At 38.3% G+C, this 26,547-nt stretch overlaps 1 protein-coding gene across 3 annotated transcripts in view; it reads right to left on the bottom strand.

Annotated features, from left to right (window-relative positions):
* LOC100367114 (uncharacterized) overlaps positions 1-26,547 on the bottom strand; it is a 61,449-nt gene that overhangs the window by 3,788 nt on the left and 31,114 nt on the right. For 2 of the 3 annotated variants that reach the window (XM_085499373.1, XM_085499372.1), the window contains exons 2-3: positions 15,493-15,716; positions 163-397 (exon numbers count right to left, since the gene is read on the bottom strand). In XM_085499373.1, coding sequence (XP_085355499.1) covers positions 163-397; positions 15,493-15,610 — 353 coding nt within the window. In that variant the 5' untranslated portion in view covers positions 15,611-15,716. Of the gene's footprint in view, positions 1-162; positions 398-15,492; positions 15,717-24,753; positions 24,785-26,547 lie in introns of those variants that run through there. The other variant, XM_085499374.1, reaches the window with a different exon arrangement.

Genomic DNA, 26,547 nt, shown 5'->3' with positions numbered 1-26,547 from the left:
AAAAAAAAGACCGTGGGATCAGCATAAGCGTTTTCTATTGGTTGAGTTGTTGCTATGTCGCATTACATCTATTTCGAAATAACAAGTTATGTTGTATAAAACACGAATACAAATATTAGTACGCAGACGATACTTTCGTCACAAATATTGTATACAATTTACCTAAGAGCACGGCTCAGCTTGTCATAATTCATATGTGGTTTACATTTGCGCATGCCCCATAGCCGAGCTAGTTCATCCGGGTCCTTAATGATGAATTCGCCATATTCTCCTTGCCAAGAAATCACTTCGCGGAACTCTTCTTTCTGTAAAAGTTCCAGGATGAAGTGCCAAAGTTGAATCTGTCTACTGCCAGGGCTGCTTTCAGACTTGTAGGCCCACTCGGGGAAGGCGAATCCTGCAAAAAATTAAAATAGTGTCTTATTAGGACTTTGTAATATAGATGTTGCGCGAGATTTGACGATAAAATGTCATAAAACGCACGCGACGTTACGTACTCCCGGACGTTACGCGTCACCATTGTATGCTCAAGAATATCTACAAGGCCGTAATCGCATGCAAAAAAACAAACAAAAAAACAAAAAGACAAAAAAAAAAGCAGGACTGCAAATCAAATTTGAAAATGATTTATTCGTTAGAATAACTTTGGCAATTGGGTCGGCCATTGATTCAAAATAATGTCAAATAAAAACCACGTCTCTATCCAAGTACGATTTGAAATGAATCTGTAACTTGAATCACACTATCTACGAGCGCCCTCCTTCGCCATTGTACACATTTGTCTCGTTTATAGAAGACAGACGCGTGGGCGCGGCAGTAAAACACTGTATTTAAAAGTCCAATGATACGGAAGTATTTAGGGCAAAATAGGTAGTTATTTAGCGTTGTTGTGATTTATAGAATGTGCATCCAAAACGAAGTCACCGTGAAATTGCTACATCAATGTCGGGAGCACACAGAGTGGGGTAGATAGTCTGGGTAATTGACATATAGCTGGTTAAAGGGATCATCGCCACTCTCATAATGGTTGTCTAGTTTCATATACTCCCAGCTGTTGTTTTATAAGGCATTATATTTGTGGAATTACTACAACAGAATGTAACCACGTAAATCAAACTGAAAATTTGTTGTGAGAATGCGTTTGTACGAGGAAAAGGAGATTATATTTACTGTGAATGGACGGGGTTTCTTTTCGACTTGTATAAGCATTTATTTCACAAGTGTTGCAGAGGTTTTATTGCATATTTCGATAGCCCTTTAAAAATAGGAGACACCATGGTGGGCGAATATCCCATCCATCTGATCTCACTACATCCACGGTTGCTAGGCAACTGATTCAGTCACTTGAGAGAAGGGGGAAGTTGTTCGCCATGAGAATAAATCTCTTCCGATAACCTGATACCTGCTTTTAAGAATACCGAGAACAAATAATAAAAAACATTTCCTTTTGTCAGATAATTTTGATGTCACATGACTTTTCTAAAATTCTTGATATCGCATCGTATTTCTCGTGATGAAATTCACTTGTGTATTATGGGATAGGAGCAGGGAGGCTTGATCGGAAGTGGAGTGTCGTCATCAATATCTTATAAGTTGTGTTCAAGAAAGGTTAATGAGCTCCGATGGGATGCTACAAATTAGCTGGACTTGATTTAACAGGGTTTTCAAGATGTGGCGTACTTAACAATCAGTCTAACATGTAGTCAGGCATAAGGACGACGGTGTGATTACAGGCAACGTCGATAAGAGGATCAAAGGTGGCAGTATACGCACCTAATATACAAGCTACTCAAAACACTCTGCAATGTACCCACTCTATGTGTGGGTATGATGGGCCAAGCACGTGTAACAACACGCGGCAACTAACCGCCCCTCTTCATAATGTTAATTGCACGACCAAACTAAATATAAAACAGTTCACTGTTATTATATACATTTAGCGTTCTAATGTACATCTTTAGTGTTCTAGTACACACTATCAGTGTTCTAATATACATCTTTAGTGTTCTAGTACACACTATTAGTGTTCTAATATACATCTGTAGTGTTCTAGTACACACTATTAGTGTTCTAATATACATCTGTAGTGTTCTAGTACACACTATTAATGTTCTAATATACGTCTTTAGTGTTCTAGTACACACTATTAGTGTTCTAATATACATCTGTAGTGTTCTAGTACACACTATTAGTGTTCTAATATACATCTGTAATGTTCTAGTACACACTGTTGGCGGTTTACTATACACCGTTTATGTTCTAATATACATCTTTAGTGTTCTAGTACACACTATTAGTGTTCTAATATACATCTGTAGTGTTCTAGTACACACTGTTGGTGGTTTACTATACACCGTTAGTGTTCTAATATACAACTTTAGTGTTCTAGTACACACTATTAGTGTTCTAATATACATCTGTAGTGTTCTAGTACACACTATTAGTGTTCTAATATACATCTTTAGTGTTCTAGTACACACTATTAGTGTTCTAATATACATCTTTAGTGTTCTAGTACACACTGTCAGAGTTTTATTATACGCCGTTAGTGTTCTAGTTCAGACTATTAGTGTTCTAAGACACACTATTAGTGTTCTAATACACACTATTAGTGTTCTAGTACACACTGTCAGCGTTTTATTATACACCGTTAGTGTTCTAATATACACCTTTATTACACCGATATGTACATCATTTCGATTTTTCTACAAGCACAGCTTACTTAAATGTTGCCCCCCAAAACCGCTATGAATCGTGAAAATGCATGATCCTGGATTCACAGACTAATTCAGTTCGGGTACGGTGATGACGTCACATCAACAACACCGTATAATGGAAAGGTAACCAAGCGTATTAAGTTCATATTAACCTTTGATTACATTTTAATTCATTTTTGATATTTAATAAAATAATTCCGTTTTCTGGTCGATTCTTTGACAAATGTAATTTGTTTTTCCTTAATATGACATATTTCATGGATTGGACCAATCGTATAGACATGAACAAAACACAATATGATTTGACAGTCTTAACAACTCATCTGCAACATTTCTACTCCAATAAACAAGTACAGAATCAATTAGTGGTTCCTATTTTCTCCTTCTTATCAAATTTACCTTCGTTTTTTTTACTGTAACTGGTATAAATAGAGATGAAGAATCACGTGATAGGCTCTATTGGAGCATATGTCCACACTGGAAATATCACATCGAATGGATAAACCTATAACACTTTTATAAATAAATCGCATAGAAAGGAAAATCTATATCACATCGGAGACAAACCAATATCACATTGAAGGGCGAACCAATGTCATATTAAAGGGAAAAAACAACATCACACTGAAGGTACCTTTAAGGGATAAAACAATAAAAAATTTTGAGAAATATCACAACGAAAGGAAAACCACCACCACACTGAAGGGGAAACCAAAGTCATATTAAAGAGTGAATACAATATAAAATTGACAGATCAATGCGCATTGAATAAAACAATGAAAATCCGGAGAAACAACCCAATGTGGAATTGAAGGAACAAACTAATGTCACATTGGAGAAACGACCCAATGTGACATTGAAGGGACAAACCAATGTGACATTGAAGGGACAAACCAATGTCACATTGGAGAAACAAACCAATTGGCGTTGAAGAGACAAACCAATGTGACAATGTCACATTAGTGGGAAAAACAATATCGCTTTTTATTTCCAAATTATATAACAGATGGAACGAACACAGAAACATATAAATGGCGTTGTATGTACACGCATTGATGTGCCATATTATATTTGAAAGCAATAACCATTACACTATGCAACTATTCGATATTTTTGTAATCAAACACAACCGCAGGGAAGGCTCATAATATATTGATTAAACTTATCGCTCTGGCTTTAGATTGTTTTTAAGACCAGGAAAGGATTGGTGCAATTCATTGAGTCGCATCCCTGGTCCAAGATAATCCTCCCCTAAGACATATACAAGGTTTTCTTCTAAAATTCATTTTTGTTCGATATATGAAATTATACACGACTTGTAAAATGAATGATGACATAATGGTATTCGTCAGACAAAAAAATGCACAGGGAATAACTGACAAATGTGAGAGGAATTGTCGAATAAAGATTGTGAATGTATGGATGGATGTGCGTGAGGTTTGAGATGATAACGGATACAAAGCAAAAAAGTTCAAATATCAGAAATTGGAAGGAAGCATTGGATGGCAGCTGCGTAGGCTCCCTTGGGAAGATATTAACATGTATACAGTTCGTTGTAAACACAGATACAAGCGTAGACCGTGTGGGAATCCACCACTTGACCCACGCGCCATTACTATTGGCCTAATCTGCTTAAAAACTCATTTTCTACTAAACCCGCGTTATCTCCATGGCCCTTCCAAATTTTATTAAACTTTAAATGTCGACATTTTCCGTGAGGAAAATCATTGTTATTTGCCTTGTCGGGTTGGATAAGACGCACTATTCATTGCTAACTCCGCTCCCGGCGACCAATCTTTCTTCTCTTGATATCTCTATTCCTGATTTATTTAATATCGTCGGAGCTTGCGTTCTTTCTCAGATGAAATTATGGCTGCATACACAGTGTGTATCGGGTGCTCACACAAGCGGAAAATCCATCTTTCCTCCTATAGGCTGTGAGCAATAGATATGTGTGCATCCGTGGTGTGTGGTGAGGGCATGAAGGAAATTAACTTCTTAATATAGTTTATAGTCTCGGAGATATATCTTTTTACACCTTAAGGTGTAATTGTGATTTTCAAACAAAGTAACTTCTAATCACAAATAAACTGACGCCAACAAAGGTTGATTCAACAGAAATAATCAATCCAAAAACGGCGGTGGTATTCCGTGGAAATAGTTGTGCACACAATTCACAGTGTTGTCAACTAACACTCGTGTTCTGTAGGTAATTCAAAAACGGGATGGCGTCACCCAAATACTGTGATGGGATTCTTGAGCCTGAATAGAATGTGATGAGTTATTTTCTGTCTATCTGTAAAGCTTAGTTGTGATAACTGATCGTATTGACACTGTCTTTCCTCATCACCGTCCGTTCTTAATAGCTACATCTTAATGATGGGTTTAGTCACAGGCTATTATTACACGCTACTTTACAAATACACATTTAGCACGAATAAAGGCACGTGATGCCACTCGGCAAATTAGCTGTTTTCACCAATTGTAGCGGAAAGATAAATGAATGACTGGTTGACATGATATAAAAGCGATTCGTGTGACATCTTTAATATGGAATATGCAGCTATATGAATGAGATGAACGACGGGAAGACGTCCATGTAATGAAGGGTCAAATAACATCCATGCACTGAACACTATCTCGTTTATTCATAATGTTGTACCCTGCCACGATTCTAAGGCTTTTTATCACCGAATAATGCCTCAATTTGGAGTCCTATCTCCCGATCAATGCTCATTTGCATTTTGACGATTTTTATTGAAATCGGGTCGAAAGTGAGTTTATTGAGGAGCAGTGTGAGCACTGTAATATAAGACAACCAATAGACTTGAATTTAATGGTGTCAAACGCCATCAACATCACACACAAAGTTTTTTGACAAGGCTCTCAATCCCACTTAATGTAGGGTTGTCTTCATAATTAGTAATATTTATTTAGAATCCGAAGTTATTATTAAAAACGGCACAGGTATTTTATACGAGTATTGGCATGAGTTTGGGTCACAGTGGCATATTTCCACCGACTAGAATCTTAGAGCAAGATGTGGGCCAAATTGTTTTTGAGTGAAGTTCGTATTTTTCATTTTTAATATTGCCGTATTCTACATTAAAGCATAATTAACTCGTGCTTTCTCAAGCAGAAATCAGTCAAATTTATGTGATCAATGGTTTCGTCCGCGGATGGAAAATAAAGTCACAACGAGGAGGGGCGGGGGTGATGGGGTACCTTAATAAACACTATTTGGCGGACTCTTCGGGGTTTTAATATCGCATGCTGAACAGTGACAGTTCTGACCTGCACCGTTACCGGGTGCAGCTAGAGGTAAAAACAGCGAACTGAACAACAGCTTCTGTGGATGAAAGACTGACGACTCACACATTTTGCTGCTATGCTAATTGACATTTGAACGGGGTCATACTTGCTGTTTTTACCCTACCCTGAATAGTCTACGTGTCTTCCACAATAACCACACACAATATAACGCAGCGTTTATGAATCCGGAATGGATTGCCAAAAAATCCCTTCGATAAAATTAGCTTTATTACTTTTATAAATAGACAGTAACCTGGAATAGAATCAAGATGTGATCGGGTCTTCAAATTAATTGCGATTCCCTCTCTGACATACAATATAATATTGGGATTGATCAGTTGCATTTACCCACAATGCAACTCGACCCACCGTTTAACACCAAACTATGTAGTTTTCAAGAAGGAAGCTTAGATATAAAAAATATAACATTTCTCGCTATGCGATATTACATTTCTCGCAATGCGATATTACATTTCTCGCTACGTAATGTTACATTTCTCGCTGTGCGATATAACATTTCTCGCTATGCGATATTACATTTCTCGCTATGCGACATTACATTCCTCGCTGCGTAATGTTACATTTCTCGCTGTGCGATACTACATTTCTCACTACGTGATATTACATTTCTCACTATGCGTTATTACATTTCTCACTACGTGTTATCAAATTTCTTACTACGTGTTATTATATTTCTCACTGCGTGATATTACATTTCTCGCTATGTGATATTACATTTTTTCTCTCGCTGTGTGCTTACAACCAGGACGTCACTGAATACAACACTGGGAGAATGAATCTTGTAATACAAGGTGTAGATGAAGTTGTTGCGATTACGGCATATGTATAACACACGTATTACATTGCATTCATTTACGCGGCTGCGTCCATTGTTATTTATGCCCAGACAATGGGTTCCAGTGATAACGTAATAATCAATATACGCCACGCGATAAAACCACCGCGATATCAACGACATATGATATTTACATTGACTGTGTATGTTAGTTAATGATATTTGTTATATGAATTATCTGAATTTAGGAAATAGAAATTTAATCAACGAGTTATAAGAGAACGCAATAATTCACCCCGGAAGCAGAGTTACAACACATAAATTCCACTTGATCATTAGTTTTGTTTACATAAGCCCCTCATTTATAGCTAAATACCATTCGCCTCCTCATTTTCTTTATTTTTGTCAAAAAAGGAATAAAACAAAACGACAAAATTATGTGAGATTGTGATTGGCTGTTATCAGAGATCACAGCGTGTTATTTTAGCGGTAGATTGACAAACTAATTCTCATGCATGAACTCTGTAAATTGAGTTTCCGAGAAGATCTCTCGCCTGAGGGTTGAAAGGCAACGATGTAAAGGAAGAAAGATATGTGTAAAGGAATTAGAGAGAGCTAACGGTTAAAACTTTAATTGAAACAGATAATAATGCAGGCTGTGCCAGGGACGTAAAAGTAACCAAAGGGGTTAAAAAGAATGTTTGAACCAAATCTCCTTGCGCAGTGCCCACTGCGCAATACGCTATACTAGTATTCAATTTGCTATAGTGACACTATCATGTTTGGGTGGACCAATTTGAAGTGTTCATTTTATGTGACAATGAGAAAATAACTAGAGTTGACAGAAAAGTAATTTGAATTGTCGCCTCATTATTTTACAAATACTAGACATCACATGTGACGTCATGACATGCTTCGGGCATTTTTCATATCTATAATTACTTTATTATTGAAACTAACATGTACGTTGTCATAGCAACGCGTACACGTGGCATTTGCTCCTCTTCGCAATTGCCACAGTATAATCGGAACGCAGAACTCACCATAGTGCAATGTTTTTTTTTCTTTTGTAGTCGTGTCTCTGTATGGGGGCGGGGGGGGGGTGATAAATTACAATCAAGGTGCATCTATCAACAATACTACTTTAGGAAGCGATATCACCACCACCACCCCCTACAAATCGCTGCAAGCTATGAGTAGAATGTCCGTGTATCAGTCATCGCTTATTGGAGGCTGTTTGCCAAGAGAGATAATGATCATGATGACCAATTCAATTGACTAACATCGCATATTGCATCTCTGCTGTCTTTACTGCAATACTGATACATGTTAACCGCAAAATTGATAAGCGGATGTGCAAAATAAATAACGAACAAACAAACAAACTAACCATTAAACAAACTTGCTATCTTTGAGAAGTATTGTCATTGTCTCTAGTGCCCATGTAACAACAAATTATCTAAAAGTATTATATTGTATATTACGCGGATGGGGTAGTTGTGATCACAGAACTGCCGCGTCTCTTGACCTCGTTTCTTAATATCTAACATTTTTGTGGCCGTGTTGTTTGGTGGTAGTTGTGCACGTACGATGAGCAGACGACACCGTATTACGAGCAAGCTCACGGCATAGTGGCCCTTTATACAATTTACAGATTACTTCCAGGCAGGAAAACCAACTAACTACAATTTCCTATTCCCGTCATGAGAACGGAAACGTCACTTTAGATGGTGTATTTCCATGACAACTGATTCCGACAGTGAATTTCAATTATATCTTCACGACCTATGGTGTAATTGAATGAGTCAGCAAGAACACGGTGTGTTTGTTGGGTAATTCCTACCTACACAATTGTGAAAGTTCAACCTTTTTTTTCCCGAATATTAAACGAAAATGGATGTCTAGTTTTATCACAGGAACAACTGCCAAAGCAACTTTTTTCGATGTACAAGTTTTTATTGAGTCACTAACGAGTCAGGGAGTATTAAAGTAGTTGTGTCACGAAAAATCTCTGTGCACCAATAGACGCGTCATATTGGCTTTGAGGGTACGCTGGACAAGTGACGTTAAAGGCGTGGCTCCTAAATACGTCACGCGCGCGACCTCTGTCATTACAGGCCACGAAATGAGTCCGAATTCAGTCATTTCATTGGCCGTCGCGGACGCGAGTTCACATGACGTCACAGATGCGAATTCTGCTTTTACTACAGATACAGTCATCTGCGCCACTATGGGTATTATATTATAAATGACGCCACGAGGGCGACTTGCATTATGACAGACCACGAGGCGTATCGGAGTATAGGTACAAAAAAATCAACAAAGAAATTGTGAATCGGAAAGGATATGGATTTGGCAAGACTTGTAAAATATTATTTCATCTGAAACTACATAGGAATTTTGAGACTAAAACGGGCCATTATTTCATCTGAGATTACATGATGTTGATTGGATATGGTCGGGATTTTGAGAATACAACAGGTCATTGTTTCATCTGAGAATACACGATATGGATGAGATTTGGCAAAACTTGTAAAATATTATTTCATCTGAGACTACATGTTATGGACGGGATTTCGAGACTAAAACAGGTAAAAAAACCCACATAATTACTAGCCGTGATAAAAATCATCCTCGAAATATAACACACTATGTAAAGACGTATGTATGTTTTGTTTCATTATCGTGCACATAACGTGAAATGCATGGATAGTTGAACATATCCCAGAAATAATTGACAAACATGGGTGTCACGAGAATAATAATGTTCTTACATTCGACAAACGAATTTGTAAGAGACACGGCGGATATATTTTACTAACCGCCCGGGGCATGCTGGGATTTGGATATTATAAGAATAGTCTGCGTAAGAACTTGCTCTGAATGACGCACAAAGCATGTTGCACAGTAATTTACTTGCGAGAAATTATATATGATGATTCCCTCTATTGAGTGACATATTCTATGGGGGCCAGAGAAAATTATGCTTATATGTGCCATGGTGGTACTTTGTTGTCAAAAAGTGATACAATATTTTAAATTTCATACAAAAAGGTTTGATCGTACAACGTTTGGGTAGGCCACAGTGTTGACGGTGTGTAATTAGTGGTACCGGCACGGTTACCATTCCCTCATATTGTGATCATACTTTGACCGGGGGTGGGGGTTAACAACAGTATTGGCGGTGTGTACAGGTGGTACCGTCACAGTTTCCATCGACTCATGGTGCGATCGTATTATTGAGTATTGACATGTGTGGTGGCAGCTTGATCGAGGTCTTGTCTCTTAAATTACTTTACACTCGTATCATTACTTATTAACCTGTACCGCCTTCTACGTATATCAATGCACTAGAGTTTTCAGATTAAGCTTTATTTAGTATTAATGTCAGGTCAAATCAAATCAACCCAAATAATCCATTACTGTAAGGTGAACACTTGTAGACACTATCAATATTTTAAATCTGCATTCCAAATGGAGGATGAATTATGCTCTTTACTGTGTTGTTTTTACTGTGTTGAGGTATTTCAGCGGAAGGTTGTTGTGTAAATGTGTAGTTGGTTTCTGAAACGTTACATTATGTGAGCGATTCGTCTATAATTCAGTGAGAATCAACTATTTTATTTATTATCCACGACAAAAATGCCAGTTTTGTGGTCTAATGAAATTCTATTGCCAATTTGTCTGAATTACTTTGACCAAGCTCTCTGCATTGAAGGCACCGATGTGGACTATTGTGCCTCTACGACCAGGTTGTCTGCAGTGAAGAAACCAGTATGGTCTAGTAAGGTTCTACGACCAAACTGTTTGCAATGAAGGCAGCGGTGTAATGTGGTCTAGTAAGGTTCTACAACCAAGCTGTCTACAATGAAGGCAGAGATTTGGTGTAGTGAGGCTGTATGATAAAGCTATCTGCTACGAAGGAAGCGATTTGGTCTGTTGTGTGCAGTGAAGGAAGCGATGTGGTTTAGTGAGCCTCTACGACCATGTCGTATGAAGTGAATGTATCAGTGTGGTCTAGCGAGGCTCAATTTGTAATATAATTGAGCAGCAGCGAAGGTTTGCTGTCTTTATCATCCTAGTTTGTTGTAAATAAGTCATCCATGTAATAACCAAGCCGGTCTAGAATGCTAACATTGCTCAGTATATAGGATATCCGATATTTACATGCCCACTCAGCCGTTATTACCCACAATCCTCGGTAATTCTCCCCACACTCTTCGTACCTGAATGCTTAATTGTATTATTTTAACAGATTGGGAACTCGCGTTTGGTATTTCAATATTTCAATATTTTAAAATTCTGATTTTGTTTTTTGCCTAAAACAAAAACATTTGGCACATTGACACTAAGAAGACATTATACGAATACTTATGTTCGTTATCATAAAACTGAGGTCTACACTGACTGTCATTGTCATACAACAATTCAAACTTCTAATTAAACTCACGGTGAACATTTTACTATTTTTTCATTATTAACGCGTGCTGGTGCATATTAATATACTGTAGATAAATAATAACAGGCAAACGTACATTAAAATAACAACACGTAATAGATTTTCCGTTCAACTGCGAGATCTCGCGAGTTGCGTGAAAAACGCGCACCGAACGTCTGCCGCAAAAATCGAACGATTTGATTTAGAACTCGAATTTCTTTATTTCGTAGCTCACATCGAAAGCCGATCTTTGACAGAGGAATATTGCGTTTGAATACCCTAACTTCGTGGAAATTGCCTATCATCAAATGTGTACAGCACATTATTAAGCATGGAAATATCCCCCAAAATACAAAATACGCGTTTCCCGAATCTCTCGCAATGTTTGTCACCACTACGACGCTATGACCTTTGTTTGTCCTGTTTTTACGTCTGATTTCACGCATAACGCGGGATCTCGCAGTGAATGAAAAATTGTCTATTAGTTGAAAGCGTAAAACGGACAAGTTGGGCAAAACAAAAGTTTAGCGTACCAATACTGCGAACACCCTGCGCACCGATGGATATATATGTGAGTTGACAGACTATACAAAATTAGACAATTTTAATCATAGAGTATTTCACTGAGGAAAGAAAATTCAAACTTTGAAAAATTAACATATAGCCTATGCATAAACCCATTAAATCATATTATTTTTTCGATAAAAACGTCTAAGCCTAAATTTTAATTTATTTGGCGAGGGGGTGTTATTATCATGAGCTTGCGGAGAAATGCATGAACAAAATAGTCACAGAATGCTCAAATGACGTCACAAAGATGCAAAATGACCGATGGCTTAAATAACATCACACAAATGGTCACAGAAGTCTTAAATGACGTCACAGCGATGCCTAAATGACAGGCGTTCCATCATTAACTCAGATTGATGTATGTCGAGTGCCACACGTGGAGCAGCATGTGTTCACTGTTTTCTAAACACCTGACTCACATCACGTCTTGGGTGTATTGTATACCTTGCAATCCATATACACTGTCGGACATATCTTTTTAGCTAGCGTGTTATTTTAGCTAATTTAGCTAATCTGTAATTTCGCTAATTCAAGATGTCACTAATTGAAAATAAAGCATATTCTCACAATGAGATTGTTGACACTTTAGCTAAATTGAGATTCAGTTAATTCATGCATGGAGTGAAATTCTCTAAAATGGCATGTAGCTATTTAAACATGTTTTACAGTATATTTCTTTCGTTTATTTGACCACGTATTTTGACATGCTTTGGAACTGGACTTGTAATACTCGCCATGGACGTACAGTCTTCTCAAAATGACCCATTTTATATATTTCTATGACTTTGGTTTTGTATTGAATATGGAGGAAGAGTTGCAAATCTGAGTTTGGCTTCGCATAACTGTTAGACCGTGAATCCTGCTTACTCATGCAAACGTATCTACTGCAAACAATGTGTAAATACGCGAATTCAGAGGTGTCGCTGGGGATGAAATGGATATGGATTTGTTGTTGTAAATGTGTGGTGCTTTGTAAATAGACATGATGAATACTAGCTATCCCGATATAGTCCATTACAAACGATACAGCCTGCAAACCCTTTGTTCTCTTTATAATGCTTTCAAATATGAAAAGATAACAATAACCAGACCGAATGGTTTCCAAATTGGAAGTTTAGTAACAGACTGTACATATGGGGTGATTTGATTGAACAACTGGCATACTATTCAGAGCTAATGAAGCTTAAAAACGATCCACTTAATATTCACAAATATCAACAACATGATTTAAGGCACAGTTTGAGATTCCTATGGTCTTGTCAATACGGTATATTACAATGAATAAGAATCACCCACATACAAGGGGCAAGAGGGATTAATGAGTGTATTGACGTATGGTGAAGAATTTCCTATTACCAGTATTCGTTTTTTTGGGTTCGATTTGATTGCGTTTTGAGGAGGACACATTCCATTATATTGTTTATAAAACGGCTGTTTTTTTTACTTGGGAATTGGAGTTTGGCAGTCATTAATATAACTAGATTGACTGGTTAGATTTTTTTCTTTCTTAAAGTGCTTAAAGCAGTAGTTGGTACACATGTAGATATGTACTAAATTCCTTAACAAACCTGTACTTAATACCTGTTTAGTCGTGTTTTGCACACCTATATTTTACATTGAAACCACCCAGTGCTGGGAAAAGTGTAACAGAGTCTGAGGGACGACATTTGTATCAACATGGTACGACCATATTCATATCACAAACGTGTTAAATCCGCAATACAAAATCAGAAAACATGACTGGAACGAATTAAGCTTGTTTAGGTCTAAATCCTTCAATTTTCATAAAAACGAATCACTAAAAACAAGTAGGTGGATGTCTTGAAATGACAATACAGCCTATCATTTGAATGTTGATATCACTGACAGTCTATAAATAAAAATAAAAATATTCGAACAAATCATGTGTCAGTTACGTCCATAAACATTTCAGTATGGACGGTAGGTGAGTCCAGTAGTGCAGTATGGGCGGTAGGTGAGTACAGTAGTGCAGTATGGGCGGTAGATAAGTCGAGTAGTGCAGTATGGGCGGTAGGTAAGTCGAGTAGTTCAGTATGGGCGGTAGGTAAGTCAAGTAGCTCAGTATGGGCGGTAGGTAAGTCCAGTAGTGCAGTATGGGCGGTAGGTAAGTCGAGTAGTCCAGTATGGGCGGTAGGTAAGTCAAGTAGTTCAGTATGGACGGTAGGTAAGTCGAGTAGTGCAGTATGGGTGGTAGGTAAGTCGAGTAGTGCAGTATGAGCGGTAGGTAAGTCGAGTAGTGCAGTATGGGCGGTAGGTAAGTCCAGTAGTTCAGTATGGGCGGTAGGTAAGTCCAGTAGTGCAGTATGGGCGGTATGTAAGACCAGTAGTTCAGTATGGGCGGTAGGTAAGTCCAGTAATGCAGTATGGGCGGTAGGTAAGTCGAGTAGTTCAGTATGGGCGGTAGGTAAGTCCAGTAGTGCAGTATGGGCGGTAGGTAAGTCCAGTAGTTCAGTATGGGCGGTAGGTAAGTCCAGTAGTTCAGTATGGGCGGTAGGTAAGTCGAGTAGTGCAGTATGGGCGGTAGGTAAGTCCAGTAGTGCAGTATGGGCGGTAGGGTAAGTCGAATAGTGCAGTATGGGCGGTAGGTAAGTCGAGTAGTGCAGTATGGGCAGTAGGTAAGTCCAGTAGTGCAGTATGGGCGGTAGGTAAGTCCAGTAGTGCAGTATGGGCGGTAGGTAAGTCCAGTAGTGCAGTATGGGCGGTAGGTAAGTCCAGTAGTTCAGTATGGGCAGTAGGTAAGTCCAGTAGTTCAGTATAGGCGGCAGGTAAGTCGAGTAGTGCAGTATGGGCGGTAGGTAAGTCGAATAGTGCAGTATGGGCGGTCGGTAAGTCGAGTAGTGTAGTATGGGCGGTAGGTAAGTAGAGTAGTGCAGTGTGGGCGGTAGGTAAGTCCAGTAGTTCAGTATGGGTGGTAGGTAAGTCCAGTAGTTCAGTATGGGTGGTAGGTAAGTCCAGTAGTTCAGTATAGGCGGCAGGTAAGTCGAGTAGTGCAGTATGGGCGGTAGGTAAGTCGAATAGTGCAGTATGGGCGGTAGGTAAGTAGAGTAGTGCAGTATGGGCGGTAGGTAAGTCTAGTAGTTCAGTATGGGCGGTAGGTAAGTCCAGTAGTTCAGTATAGGCAGCAGGTAAGTCGAGTAGTGCAGTATGGGCGGTAGGTAAGTCGAGTAGTGCAGTATGGGCGGTCGGTAAGTCGAGTAGTGCAGTATGGGCGGTAGGTAAGTCGAGTAGTACAGTATGGGCGGTAGGTAAGTCGAGTAGTGCAGTATGGGCGGTAGGTAAGTCGAGTAGTGCAGTATGGGCGGTAGGTAAGTCGAGTAGTGCAGTATGGGCGGTAGGTAAGTCGAATAGTGCAGTATGGGCGGTAGGTAAGTCGAATAGTGCAGTATGGGCGGTAGGTAAGTCGAATAGTGCAGTATGGGCGGCAGGTAAGTACATTAGTTCAGTATTGGTGGTAAAAACATTTGTTACTTAGTTATCAGGAGTCAAAGCATATGAAGTGAAATCAACATTATTCCATTCATTAACTATGCAAAAGAATACGTGTAAACATAACAAATATTGTTGACATTTGTTCACGCAAAATATTAAATTGAAATATCATATTGAATTTGACGTCTTGTTGAACGTCTTGTCCTTACCTGTTCTCCATAGCGGGGCAGGTGGTGGTGGTGGCGGCGGTGGTGGCGGCGGTGGTGGTGGCGGGGGTACTGAGGGTTGCTGTGGTGGTTTAGATTCAACACAAGAACACTGCATCATGTTATGAATACTTGGAATATGATGACGTAATGCAACCGATGACGTAACTGGAGGCGCTATACTAGTTGCTGCTAATGTATGTTGCCCACTGTTGTCAGGAGATGACCTACAAATAATAATAATAATAAGTAGATAAGTCTTAATATCGCAGTATAACTAGTTTTATAATATATGATGTATTAAATCAGGGCACGGCGATTTTTACCTACTAACCATATAGTGAGCACTTATTTGGCTTTATTGCCCGGGCAATAGTAGGGTGATTGTGCCCGTGCCAATATGGCTGTCAAAACTAGCAAATTGTCACAGCAATTACACTATCTTAATATTAAACTATGTTATTTGGGGAGGGCAAACGATAATAACTAAACAAGTTGTCGATGCACAAGTATAGCCGAGACAATGGGGCCACTATCGTAATAATCGTTCATTGTCTCTATGAATTAATTGCTCTATAGTCTATAAACACATAATATTTTAAGTAAGTGTCTGAGGCAAAAACACGATATTAAAAAGGTCAATCAAAGTAACCGTGTTTGCACAGAATTGTAAATATGGAAGACAGACCGAAGAGACTAAGAATGACATCATGATACGATGAGATGTTTCTACACCCCGCCCTCACATCACGATATAAGATTAAATGTAATCAAGGCGAACTAAATTAAGATTGTGTCTAAGACTTTTGTGTAAGATACATTGACTAGAATACTGTATTGAATATTACGTGAGATACATTTTACGTAAGATACATTGACTAGAACACTGTATTGAATATTACGTGAGATATATTTTACGTAAGATACATTGACTAAAACACTGTATTGAATGTTACGAACGATACATTTTACGTAAGAGACATTGGAAATACGCGAAAGAACTTGAAATTTGACATAAATGAAATTGATCTAGTAAAGTAAAGCCTATATAAACAAACGCAGATATTTGAACTAGTTTCATCCCGAATATCAAAAAGACGATGAGCGCCACGACATGTAATTACACGATGATGACCAACACGCTTGGATACAGGGTGAAATTATAGTAACCTACGCAACATGCGATTCGTCTAATCAAGTTCAAATGACATGGCAACCATACTGAAATAACCACACATTATGACTATCTACTCTTCCAACATCAAAAAATAAAATAAAAACAGAATCATTCCTCCACTGCGACAATAGATTAGAAATACTGCAAGAACGCATTGTGCGGCGTATTCATTCGTTGGAAACATCATTTCGATATTGAAGACACTGTCAGTAATAACGAATGACATAACTGACCTAATTACTTACCAGACAAAACCGAGACCAAGTTTTGAAAATATTTCATAGGTACTGAGCTGATGTGAAGGCAACCAAAACATTGTCTGGGATGGATCAAACACACATGTATTGACTGAAACTTGTACGATAAAGACCAAGCCAGACAGCAGTAAGTCTTATAATATCTATAGCGCCCTCTATAGTAAATCTCCACACACGAAATGCTTTAAATCGCATATCAACAAGGGCCACGTGACGTGTGATTATTTTATCCTTGCGTATTTCACGCAAAGTATAGATTCCATGATATGTCAATATATCACATCAAATCAGTATAGACGATGTCAAAATATCACAAGTCAGTATAGACGATGTCAAGATATCACAAGTCAGTACGAGGTCAACATATCAGTATAGACACGGGGTGCAATGTCAGCAACATTAACGGTAATCAAAGGCCAATGTTAACTCACTTTCTTGTGAGTTGGCTGTCCATCCACTTCCATTCGCTATTATTGTTGTTCTATTTTATCCTACCCTCGATCGGAAACAGTTGCACGTCATTGCACGTAATTAAACAATAATGTCGTCACCGGCAGAAAATATAGCTCGTTCCGTTGACTAGAATATAGTTTTGTTGAATAACTTTTTGAAACGATAAATATAATGAAGGTACTCAAATTAATTGAATTATTTTATCATATGGGACAAGAAGGGACTGCGCATGTACAATCGGAGGTAAAGTTTAGGAAGCTTCATATCTGTAGTTAGGCCTAGAGAAAGCTAAGAAACGAATACAACGTGAAGACGAGAAACACAATATAATAATTACTACACTAATGAAAAGCGGAAATCACACAGCCACTCACTGAAAATACTACGCGAGGAACTCGTTTACGACATAGAATTTACAACGCGGTGGCATACTGAAAATACAACGCGAATAACTGGTTTACGACATAGTATTCACTACCCGGGGAATCACTACCAGTATGCATAGGAACATTCAATGTGTGTGGAATGTACTAGTATTTCTAATAACAACATTTTAGGAATAAAAACTGACGAACATAATGTTATTTGCGATCGACTTCCATATGGGACACTCATACAAAATATATACATGTATATATATATTTTTGTACATTCTTTTTCATCGTGTTTCAACTTTCATTGAAAACATCATTTGACGTGTGCATGTCTTATAATAAGCAGTAAATATATATATAATTGTTGTTCGTTAAAAGCGGTGGTCCAAAATATACCAATATATTGATATTACGAAGATTACGGAGAAGTGTAAACATATATGATAACAAGTAAACGAGATAATATCTGAATATGGAATATGTACATTGAAGTAGGTGAGTACTTACATGGCACATTGGCGGGGAATACTCACGCACACATGCGCTCAAGCCACTGCCAGTATACTTGTACGTAGTGATACAGTAACATCGACTACAGTAACTACGTGTTTCTGTTTTCCTGTTTTATACCAAATTGTAGTGTTTTGTTCGGAAAACACCATAAATATCTGAAATATTGTTTATTTTATTTGTGGTTTTCCTATTTTCGGAAATCGGTAGACGACAAGACAGGTCTCACAACTCACTCGATATCTTGTTTCCGCTTTCAGGGTTGTTTTCAAGATTCAACATATTACTCCCTAATTAAAGCATAATAGACTTGATTCGTTTTACGGATAAAAACATTTCTGATTGAGTGCCACACAGCATTTATACGGAACTCTTTATTTTACATCAGCTTAGGTGGTTATAAATCGAAGATGTACTATTTTGAACCCGGATGTACGCAGTGATAAAAACACGCGAATCAATGAGAGCGTCTATTTTTCTAGAAGTCCGGTCGATATGTGAAAACGGATGTATTCTGACTGGCTGTTAGCAATGCGCCACAACTATTTAAACTATACATGGCCTATAAAGTAACAGTAAATACATAATAAATACGAATAGAATAAAGTAACAACTCAATACGCGAATAAAGAATATATAAATAATAAATAAACTATTGAAGAAATATACAACTAAATAAATAATAATAAACATCAAACACGAACAAAGAAAAAAATGGTTAAATAAATAAAAGAAGTTACAGTAATAAAAACTATTTAAGTGCATTTCCAGTTTTTACTGGAATTCGGTCAAACAAACACAGTGTCTTAAATATATATTTTGTTGTCGACCGACCACATTTAGATTACGTCATTTCCGGATATACAAATAAAGTGACCTACATTATAGTATTGAGTGGGTTGTCTGAATATAGTATGCACGCTCTTCTAAAGTCAATAAGACAAAGTGGTCAATAATCATAATATATAAATTTAGTAATTATGCAAATTAATTTAGCGCATGCGTTATGGTGAAGCAAAACAAAACTGTAACATGTTTATCCTATCAGATATCACCAAATTATTTTCATTTATTATTTGCAAAAAACGCGGATAGAAACATGGTGAGATACGACTGGACGTTATCACATACGGACGCATTGAGGTACGTGTGGACGTTGTCATGGGGACAAACCATTGTGCGAGTGAGTTAAACAAATCATCATTGTACGAGCAGCAACCTTTCAAAAGGATTTGTAGACAACTTCGTCGTTTGAAACAGTTTTGTTGTTGCCTATAGAAGACTTTAGGTTATATATAGACACGTGAATGCTGGTATTGCCTCGGGATGTATAAGGGGTCGTCTCACACGCTGACAACATTGTGTTTTTTTTAGTTACAGAAAATCTGGTGACTAATTTACAATACACGGCAATGTATTGGATATTAAGGTTTGACCATTTGAAATTACGGGACAGGAGGGGCGCGGGGTGTGCCTCTTTCCAATGCCTTCTTTGAATCCGGTCATAAAGGTATTCATTTGTTTTGTTTTTCTCCGCGAGTGTAATATCTTGTTCTCATCATGTGAACGCGTAAAAGCGGCCTAGCTGCGACGTAATTTAAGCCGTTTTAGAAGGATGTGAACGCATAAACGCCCTCAAGCGGTGACGTTTTTTTGTTGGTCCAAGGATCACCGAGGCAGCAATAAAGTTTCGTGGGAATCAATTCGACCTCAGACCAAATTATGTATTTGACTATAAAAATATTGAAAAAAAAACATGCTATTGAGCAGTCACCTGACCAGTGCACTAGGCGAATTGTTAAAACATTATTGCGATCCAACTTCAAGAAAACCATAGAACACAACGGCAGTTGTCGCAACAGAGAAGGTTGTGAATTATACAAAGCTCTTTTAAAAAATTATGAGTGATCACATCGGTCTGTCAGTTAGTCCACCTTTATATTTAGAGCGGCTAGCAATGCACTGTTGGAACACAGATCGTGTTGTTGTTCTTACTAGTCCGTCGTTTAATAGTTAGAGCAGTCTATTTATTTGTAGTGTATACGTACATCACGTATGCTTGTAAAGTATAGTCGAATGGAATAATCGGCCAGTAGGTATATCATACATTGTTCCACGATATATGTAAGATGAACCCTCGCATGAAATAAAACTCGAGTTTGAGAACATTTTTAAATACGACGATAATATTTCAAGATCGCCAGTTATTTCCCGATGGATTATTAACACAGAGAGAGTACCGAATTGTATAGATAAGCACTAAATACGATGTAATGTGAGAAATGCGGAAAGAAGCATAGAAATGTGGATATATCCCATAATCACTAAAGAATTATATCAAAATGAAAAACACACTATACCACAAAGCAAGCAAAGCATCGCATAAATTATAACTAAAAGGAATGTGTTTTCCTCAATAAACACGTGACACATCAAAAGAAAATACTACCTAGCATGTTACTTAAATTTATCATTTTTAAAAACTCGAATTGAAGAGTATGAATTATTAAAGTCGTTTTATATAAATCCAATACGGCTACGCGACTCAAGGAGCCGTGTTCCTTTCATTTTAACTGTACACCAATAATGTAGTGTGTATCCGAAGACATATATTTTTAAATGCTAACTCAAATATTTGGTCGATGTGAATATTTTTTTTGTTTCGATATCTCGGCTCAATGACTTCATTATCACAGGGGGATCACTTGTTATAATATCTCTGCTCAATGACTACATTAATACAAATGGTCTCATTGGTCATTATAACGAACAACGTACACTAAAACATATATGTTACGCGACTGTTGTTTTATGACAAAGCTGCAACCTTTTCGCGTGGGAATTAATCTCAATGTTAATTCTATTAACGGTGTCGACCCATAGACTCTTGGTACACCTCTAGTCAAAAGATAATACAACAAAAGTGTCCTGTAACGGTGTGTATTGTGTCCCGACTAATCGAGACTAATCCACTCGTAAACTTGGAAGGAAGGATAAACGGGGACGCGGATAGAACACCTCGCGAGGGCGGCTGAATTATAGATGCTAAGACGCGCGTCACTCTTGGGACCGTACTACATTATATAGAGAACATACGGCACCGGGAATCTTACGAGTAAGCAACCGTTTAACATAAGATTAATATTTCAATGCCTGTATAAATCATTGACGAGATGGTTCAGGTGTGGTGGTTGTAGTTTTCACATGTTTGCCGACAGGTCATGAAAATTTGACGAATTTGTGCGTCTGATAACTATAGAGATGGGGTCATGCCATTTAAATCGGAAACAAAATACGAAACCATTTCCTTCCCATTACACAGATTGCAAATGTAGCCCACGGCGTCAAGGTTTAGTGCAATAGAACCTAGCAAACAGCAATAGACAAGACTATAAAAGAAAGCTACAAACGCATTCAAAATGAATGCAGAAATAATCCACATACAAACTAACTTCGCGATAAAAAATGAACTACAATTCCTTTACCATATTATGGTCATCTTTTGATTCAACATAGAAGAATATTTTTTGTAGATTTTATAAATAATAGAATATAAACACGATTTATTTATGAACAACGTCATCATATTAAACATCTTTCATTTCAAAATTCGTTTTGCAACTGGAAAAAGTGGTATGAATCCTGTAATTCTTCTTCCCATTAATGCTAGTTAATCGTAATACGTATTACCATAACAGCCATAGAAAAAAGTAATTTTCCCATAAAACGTAGTATTTAAATAATATTATAGAAAAAGAAGTGTTCTGACAAAATATGTGCATCCGCCTCCATAGCAGCGATAGGTCTACGAACCATGGTCTGTGAAGTCTATGCGACCCCGAATACAACGAGTAAGAGTGTGAAGAGCGCCCTCGGCACTACAACAATGGAACAAAACGGGTGTTTAGATTGTGCTTGAAACTAAATAGGCATGAAAAAATTCATTCTGTTTTTTAGATGGGAAGATATGATTGGTATGATGATGTCACGTTATGACACTTATGATGTACAAAATATTAATTAAATACAATAAAAGAAAAGAACGACACAAGGGTCGTTCATTATTTGAATTCTACGTAGCATCGTTGTGAATTGCTTTAGATATACGTTTCCATGGTGATGGAATGAATGTGATTAGTAATAATTCTCAGAATTTCTACTGTGAGTGTCACCATGGTTACTTGGACAATAACTGGGCAATAACGTCAATAAACAGTCGAGCAGTTAATTGATTATCTTCAGTGATCACGTGTTGTGCAGAAATTAACAATATCACGTGACTATTTCATTGTGTTACTTTTTTTATCATATCTGTCACATTCGTTGCACCCACACTAGCAATATGATCACACAAATATCTCGCCTCGAAAACGATCTTCGAAAAAACTGTGGACTAAAACAAGGATTGTAGTCAAACTTCTTTAATCGCCGATAGGTGTTGGTTAGTTCTAAATAGTTGATGATTGGATTTTTGACCTTCCCTCTTATACGCTGAATAGAAGATCCATTTTACCACAATATATCGACCGAATTATTTTGTAAAATTAGAATATTCTGAAATACTAAGCCGCGAATACACCGCTAACTAACGACACACCGTGAACACCCTGACATACGAAGCAGACTAAGACGTCAAAGCTCTGTTAACTGACTATACACCGTGAACACCCTGACATACGAAGCAGACTGAGACGTCAAAGCTCTGTTAACTGACGATACACCGTGAACACCCTGACATACGAAGCAGACTAAGACGTCAAAGCTCTGTTAAATGACTATACACCGTGAACACCCTGACATACGAAGCAGACTGAGACGTCAAAGCTCCGTTAACTAACGATACGCCGTGAACACCCTGACATACGAAGCAGCCTAAGACGTCAAAGCTCTGTTAACTGACGATACATCGCGAACACCCTGACATACGAAGCAGACTAAGACGTCACAGCTCCGTTAACTAACGATACACCGTGAACACCTTGACATACGAAGCACACTAAGACGTCGAGGTTCTGTTAACTAACGATACATCGCGAACACCCTGACATACGAAGCAGACTAAGACGTCAAAACTCTGTTAACTGACGATACATCGTGAACACACTGACATACGAAGCAGCCTAAGACGTCAAAGCTCTGTTAACTGACGATACATCGCGAACACCCTGACATACGAAGCAGACTAAGACGTCAAAGCTCTGTTAACTAACGATACACCGTGGACACCCTGACATACGAAGCAGACTAAGACGTCAAAGCTCTGTTAACTCACGATACACCGTGAACACCCTGACACACGAAGCAGACTAAGACGTCAAAACTCTGTTAACTGACGATACACCGTGAACACCCTGACACACGAAGCAGACTAAGACGTCAAAGCTCTGTTAACTCACGATACACCGTGAACACCCTGACACACGAAGCAGACTAAGACGTCAAAGCTCTGTTAAGTGACGATACACCGTGACACACTAAGACGTTCACCCACGATATAGATTGATGGTAATAATGACCAGTGGTACAGGAATTATCCCAAGAAATAAAAAAACACCCACAGATAATTTGAAACATGTGCAAAAAATAGTATTCCCGCCCACACATCGCTGAGAAATATAACAACGTGTTGTCGCTAACACCCACTGGGCACTGCGCCTAAAATAAACTACTTGCGTCATATCACAACACTGTCCATGGACGGACATGTCATTTAATACACTCAATTTTATAAATAACCAGAAATTAACCAAAAATAGAATTCCAATTGTACTATGACTGAAAAATAAATGTCGCAATAATTATTGGCTATTTTAAACAAATTTATTTGTCATTTTGTGCCGATTTTCTCTCTAAATGTGTAAAAACAAAAGTAATATGTCGATAATATTTAGCATACAGACAAACGTCTTGCATGATGATAAACGCCAAGTTCATGTTATCGATAGAGAAGTTGGTATCAGGGAGGAACACTTTGATAGACATAATTTCCTACCAACAAAATGCGAGGTAAAAACAAACACGTGACACGTCTACTTGAGATATGAAACAAAGCCACAGTGTGAGTGTGTGTGTGTATATGTGAATTTAATGTTATCTTGAATCGCAGAAATAATATCAATTATACGGTTTTGCTGAAATATTTCTACAGAATTCCACATAAGGTGATTTCGTGCACAGTGACGAAGTTGTCAGTAGCGGTGACGGGGTAAGGGAAACTTGTTGCTACGTATTTTGGGATAAAAAAAAAATAACTGAAAATAGATTGCCAACAATAAATACTTATTATTTACAATAATTTGTTTTGATGATGCATATTTCCCTCAGTTTATATACAAAGATTGACAACTTAGTTACATTAGACAAATCATTTACATTGGCCATGTACATTACACATTAGTATGAGTGCAAAGGTATAGCATTGCATGTGGACGAAGGCGATAAGCCCGGTTTACTGAGTGACAGCGTCCAAAGTATAGCAAAAAAGACAACTCACCGTTATATGCCGACAATATTCACGGAAATGACTAACAATGACGGTTTATCTATCCATATATCAACAATAAACAATTGTGTGCTCAATTACACCTAGTTAGGGGGCCCTCACGAGTACAGCAACGCCCACTTCCATCTATATACGTCGCACACTGAGCAATGTAGTACAATGTTTTTACTAATTTAGTTGACTGTGTGTGTGTGTGTTGGGTGGAGTAAGAATACTGTCCTCAATGTCAATACAATAACGTCAACAGGGGTGAGTAACAGTACGTCCAAATAGAAATGATAGGATGCAGTCAAACACTTCATTTCCGGGTTACATATGACGTCACATGATGTCGGACTGTGCTATGCTGGGGTTTCATTACAGAACAGTATTACCACGTGTGACAGTGTTACCATGTATACTAAACAGTGTTACCATGTGTGCCATACAGTGTTACCATGTGTGCCATACAGTGTTACCATATGTGCCAAACAGTGTTACCATGTGTGCCAAACAGTGTTACCATGTGTGCCAAACAGTGTTACCATGTGTGCCAAACAGTGTTACCATGTGTGCCAAACAGTGTTACCATGTGTGTCAAACAGTGTTACCATGTGTGCCAAACAGTATTACCATGTGTGCCAAACAGTGTTACCATGTGTGCCAAACAGTGTTACCATGTGTGCCAAACAGTGTTACCATGTGTGCCAAACAGTGTTACCATGTGTGTCAAACAGTGTTACCATGTGTGCCAAACAGTGTTACCATGTGTGCCAAACAGTGTTACCATGTGTGCCAAACAGTGTTACCATGTGTGCCAAACAGTGTTACCATGTGTGTCAAACAGTGTTGCCATGTGTGCCAAACAGTGTTACCATGTGTGCCAAACAGTGTTACCATATGTGCCAAACAGTGTTACCATGTGTGCCAAACAGTGTTACCATGTGTGCCAAACAGTGTTACCATGTGTGCCAAACAGTGTTACCATGTGTGCCAAACAGTGTTACCATATGTGCCAAACAGTGTTACCATATGTGCCAAACAGTATTACCATGTGTGTCAAACAGTGTTACCATGTGTGCCAAACAGTGTTACCATGTGTGCCAAACAGTGTTACCATATGTGCCAAACAGTGTTACCATATGTGCCAAACAGTGTTACCATGTGGGCCAAACAGTGTTACCATATGTGCCAAACAGTGTTACCATGTGGGCCAAACAGTGTTACCATGTGTGCCAAACAGTGTTACCATATGTGCCAAACAGTATTACCATGTGTGTCAAACAGTATTACCATATGTGCCAAACAGTGTTACCATGTGTGCCAAACAGTGTTACCATATGTGCCAAACAGTGTTACCATGTGGGCCAAACAGTGTTACCATGTGGGCCAAACAGTGTTACCATGTGTGCCAAACAGTGTTACCATATGTGCCAAACAGTGTTACCATGTGTGCCAAACAGTGTTACCATGTGGGCCAAACAGTGTTACCATGTGGGCCAAACAGTGTTACCATGTGTGCCAAACAGTGTTACCATATGTGCCAAACAGTGTTACCATGTGGGCCAAACAGTGTTACCATGTGGGCCAAACAGTGTTACCATGTGTGCCAAACAGTGTTACCATATGTGCCAAACAGTGTTACCATGTGGGCCAGTGTTACCATATGTGCCAAACAGTATTACCATGTGTGTCAAACAGTGTTACCATGTGGGCCAAACAGTGTTACCATGCGTGTCAAACAGTATTACCATGTGTGCAAAACGGTAATACCATGTGTGCCAAACAGTGTTACCATGTGTGCCA

This window comes from Saccoglossus kowalevskii, chromosome 5, assembly GCF_978046115.1.
Source record: "Saccoglossus kowalevskii chromosome 5, keSacKowa6.1, whole genome shotgun sequence".
NCBI classification, from domain to species: domain Eukaryota; kingdom Metazoa; phylum Hemichordata; class Enteropneusta; family Harrimaniidae; genus Saccoglossus; species Saccoglossus kowalevskii.
This window is presented reverse-complemented; position numbering and strand designations above follow the sequence as displayed.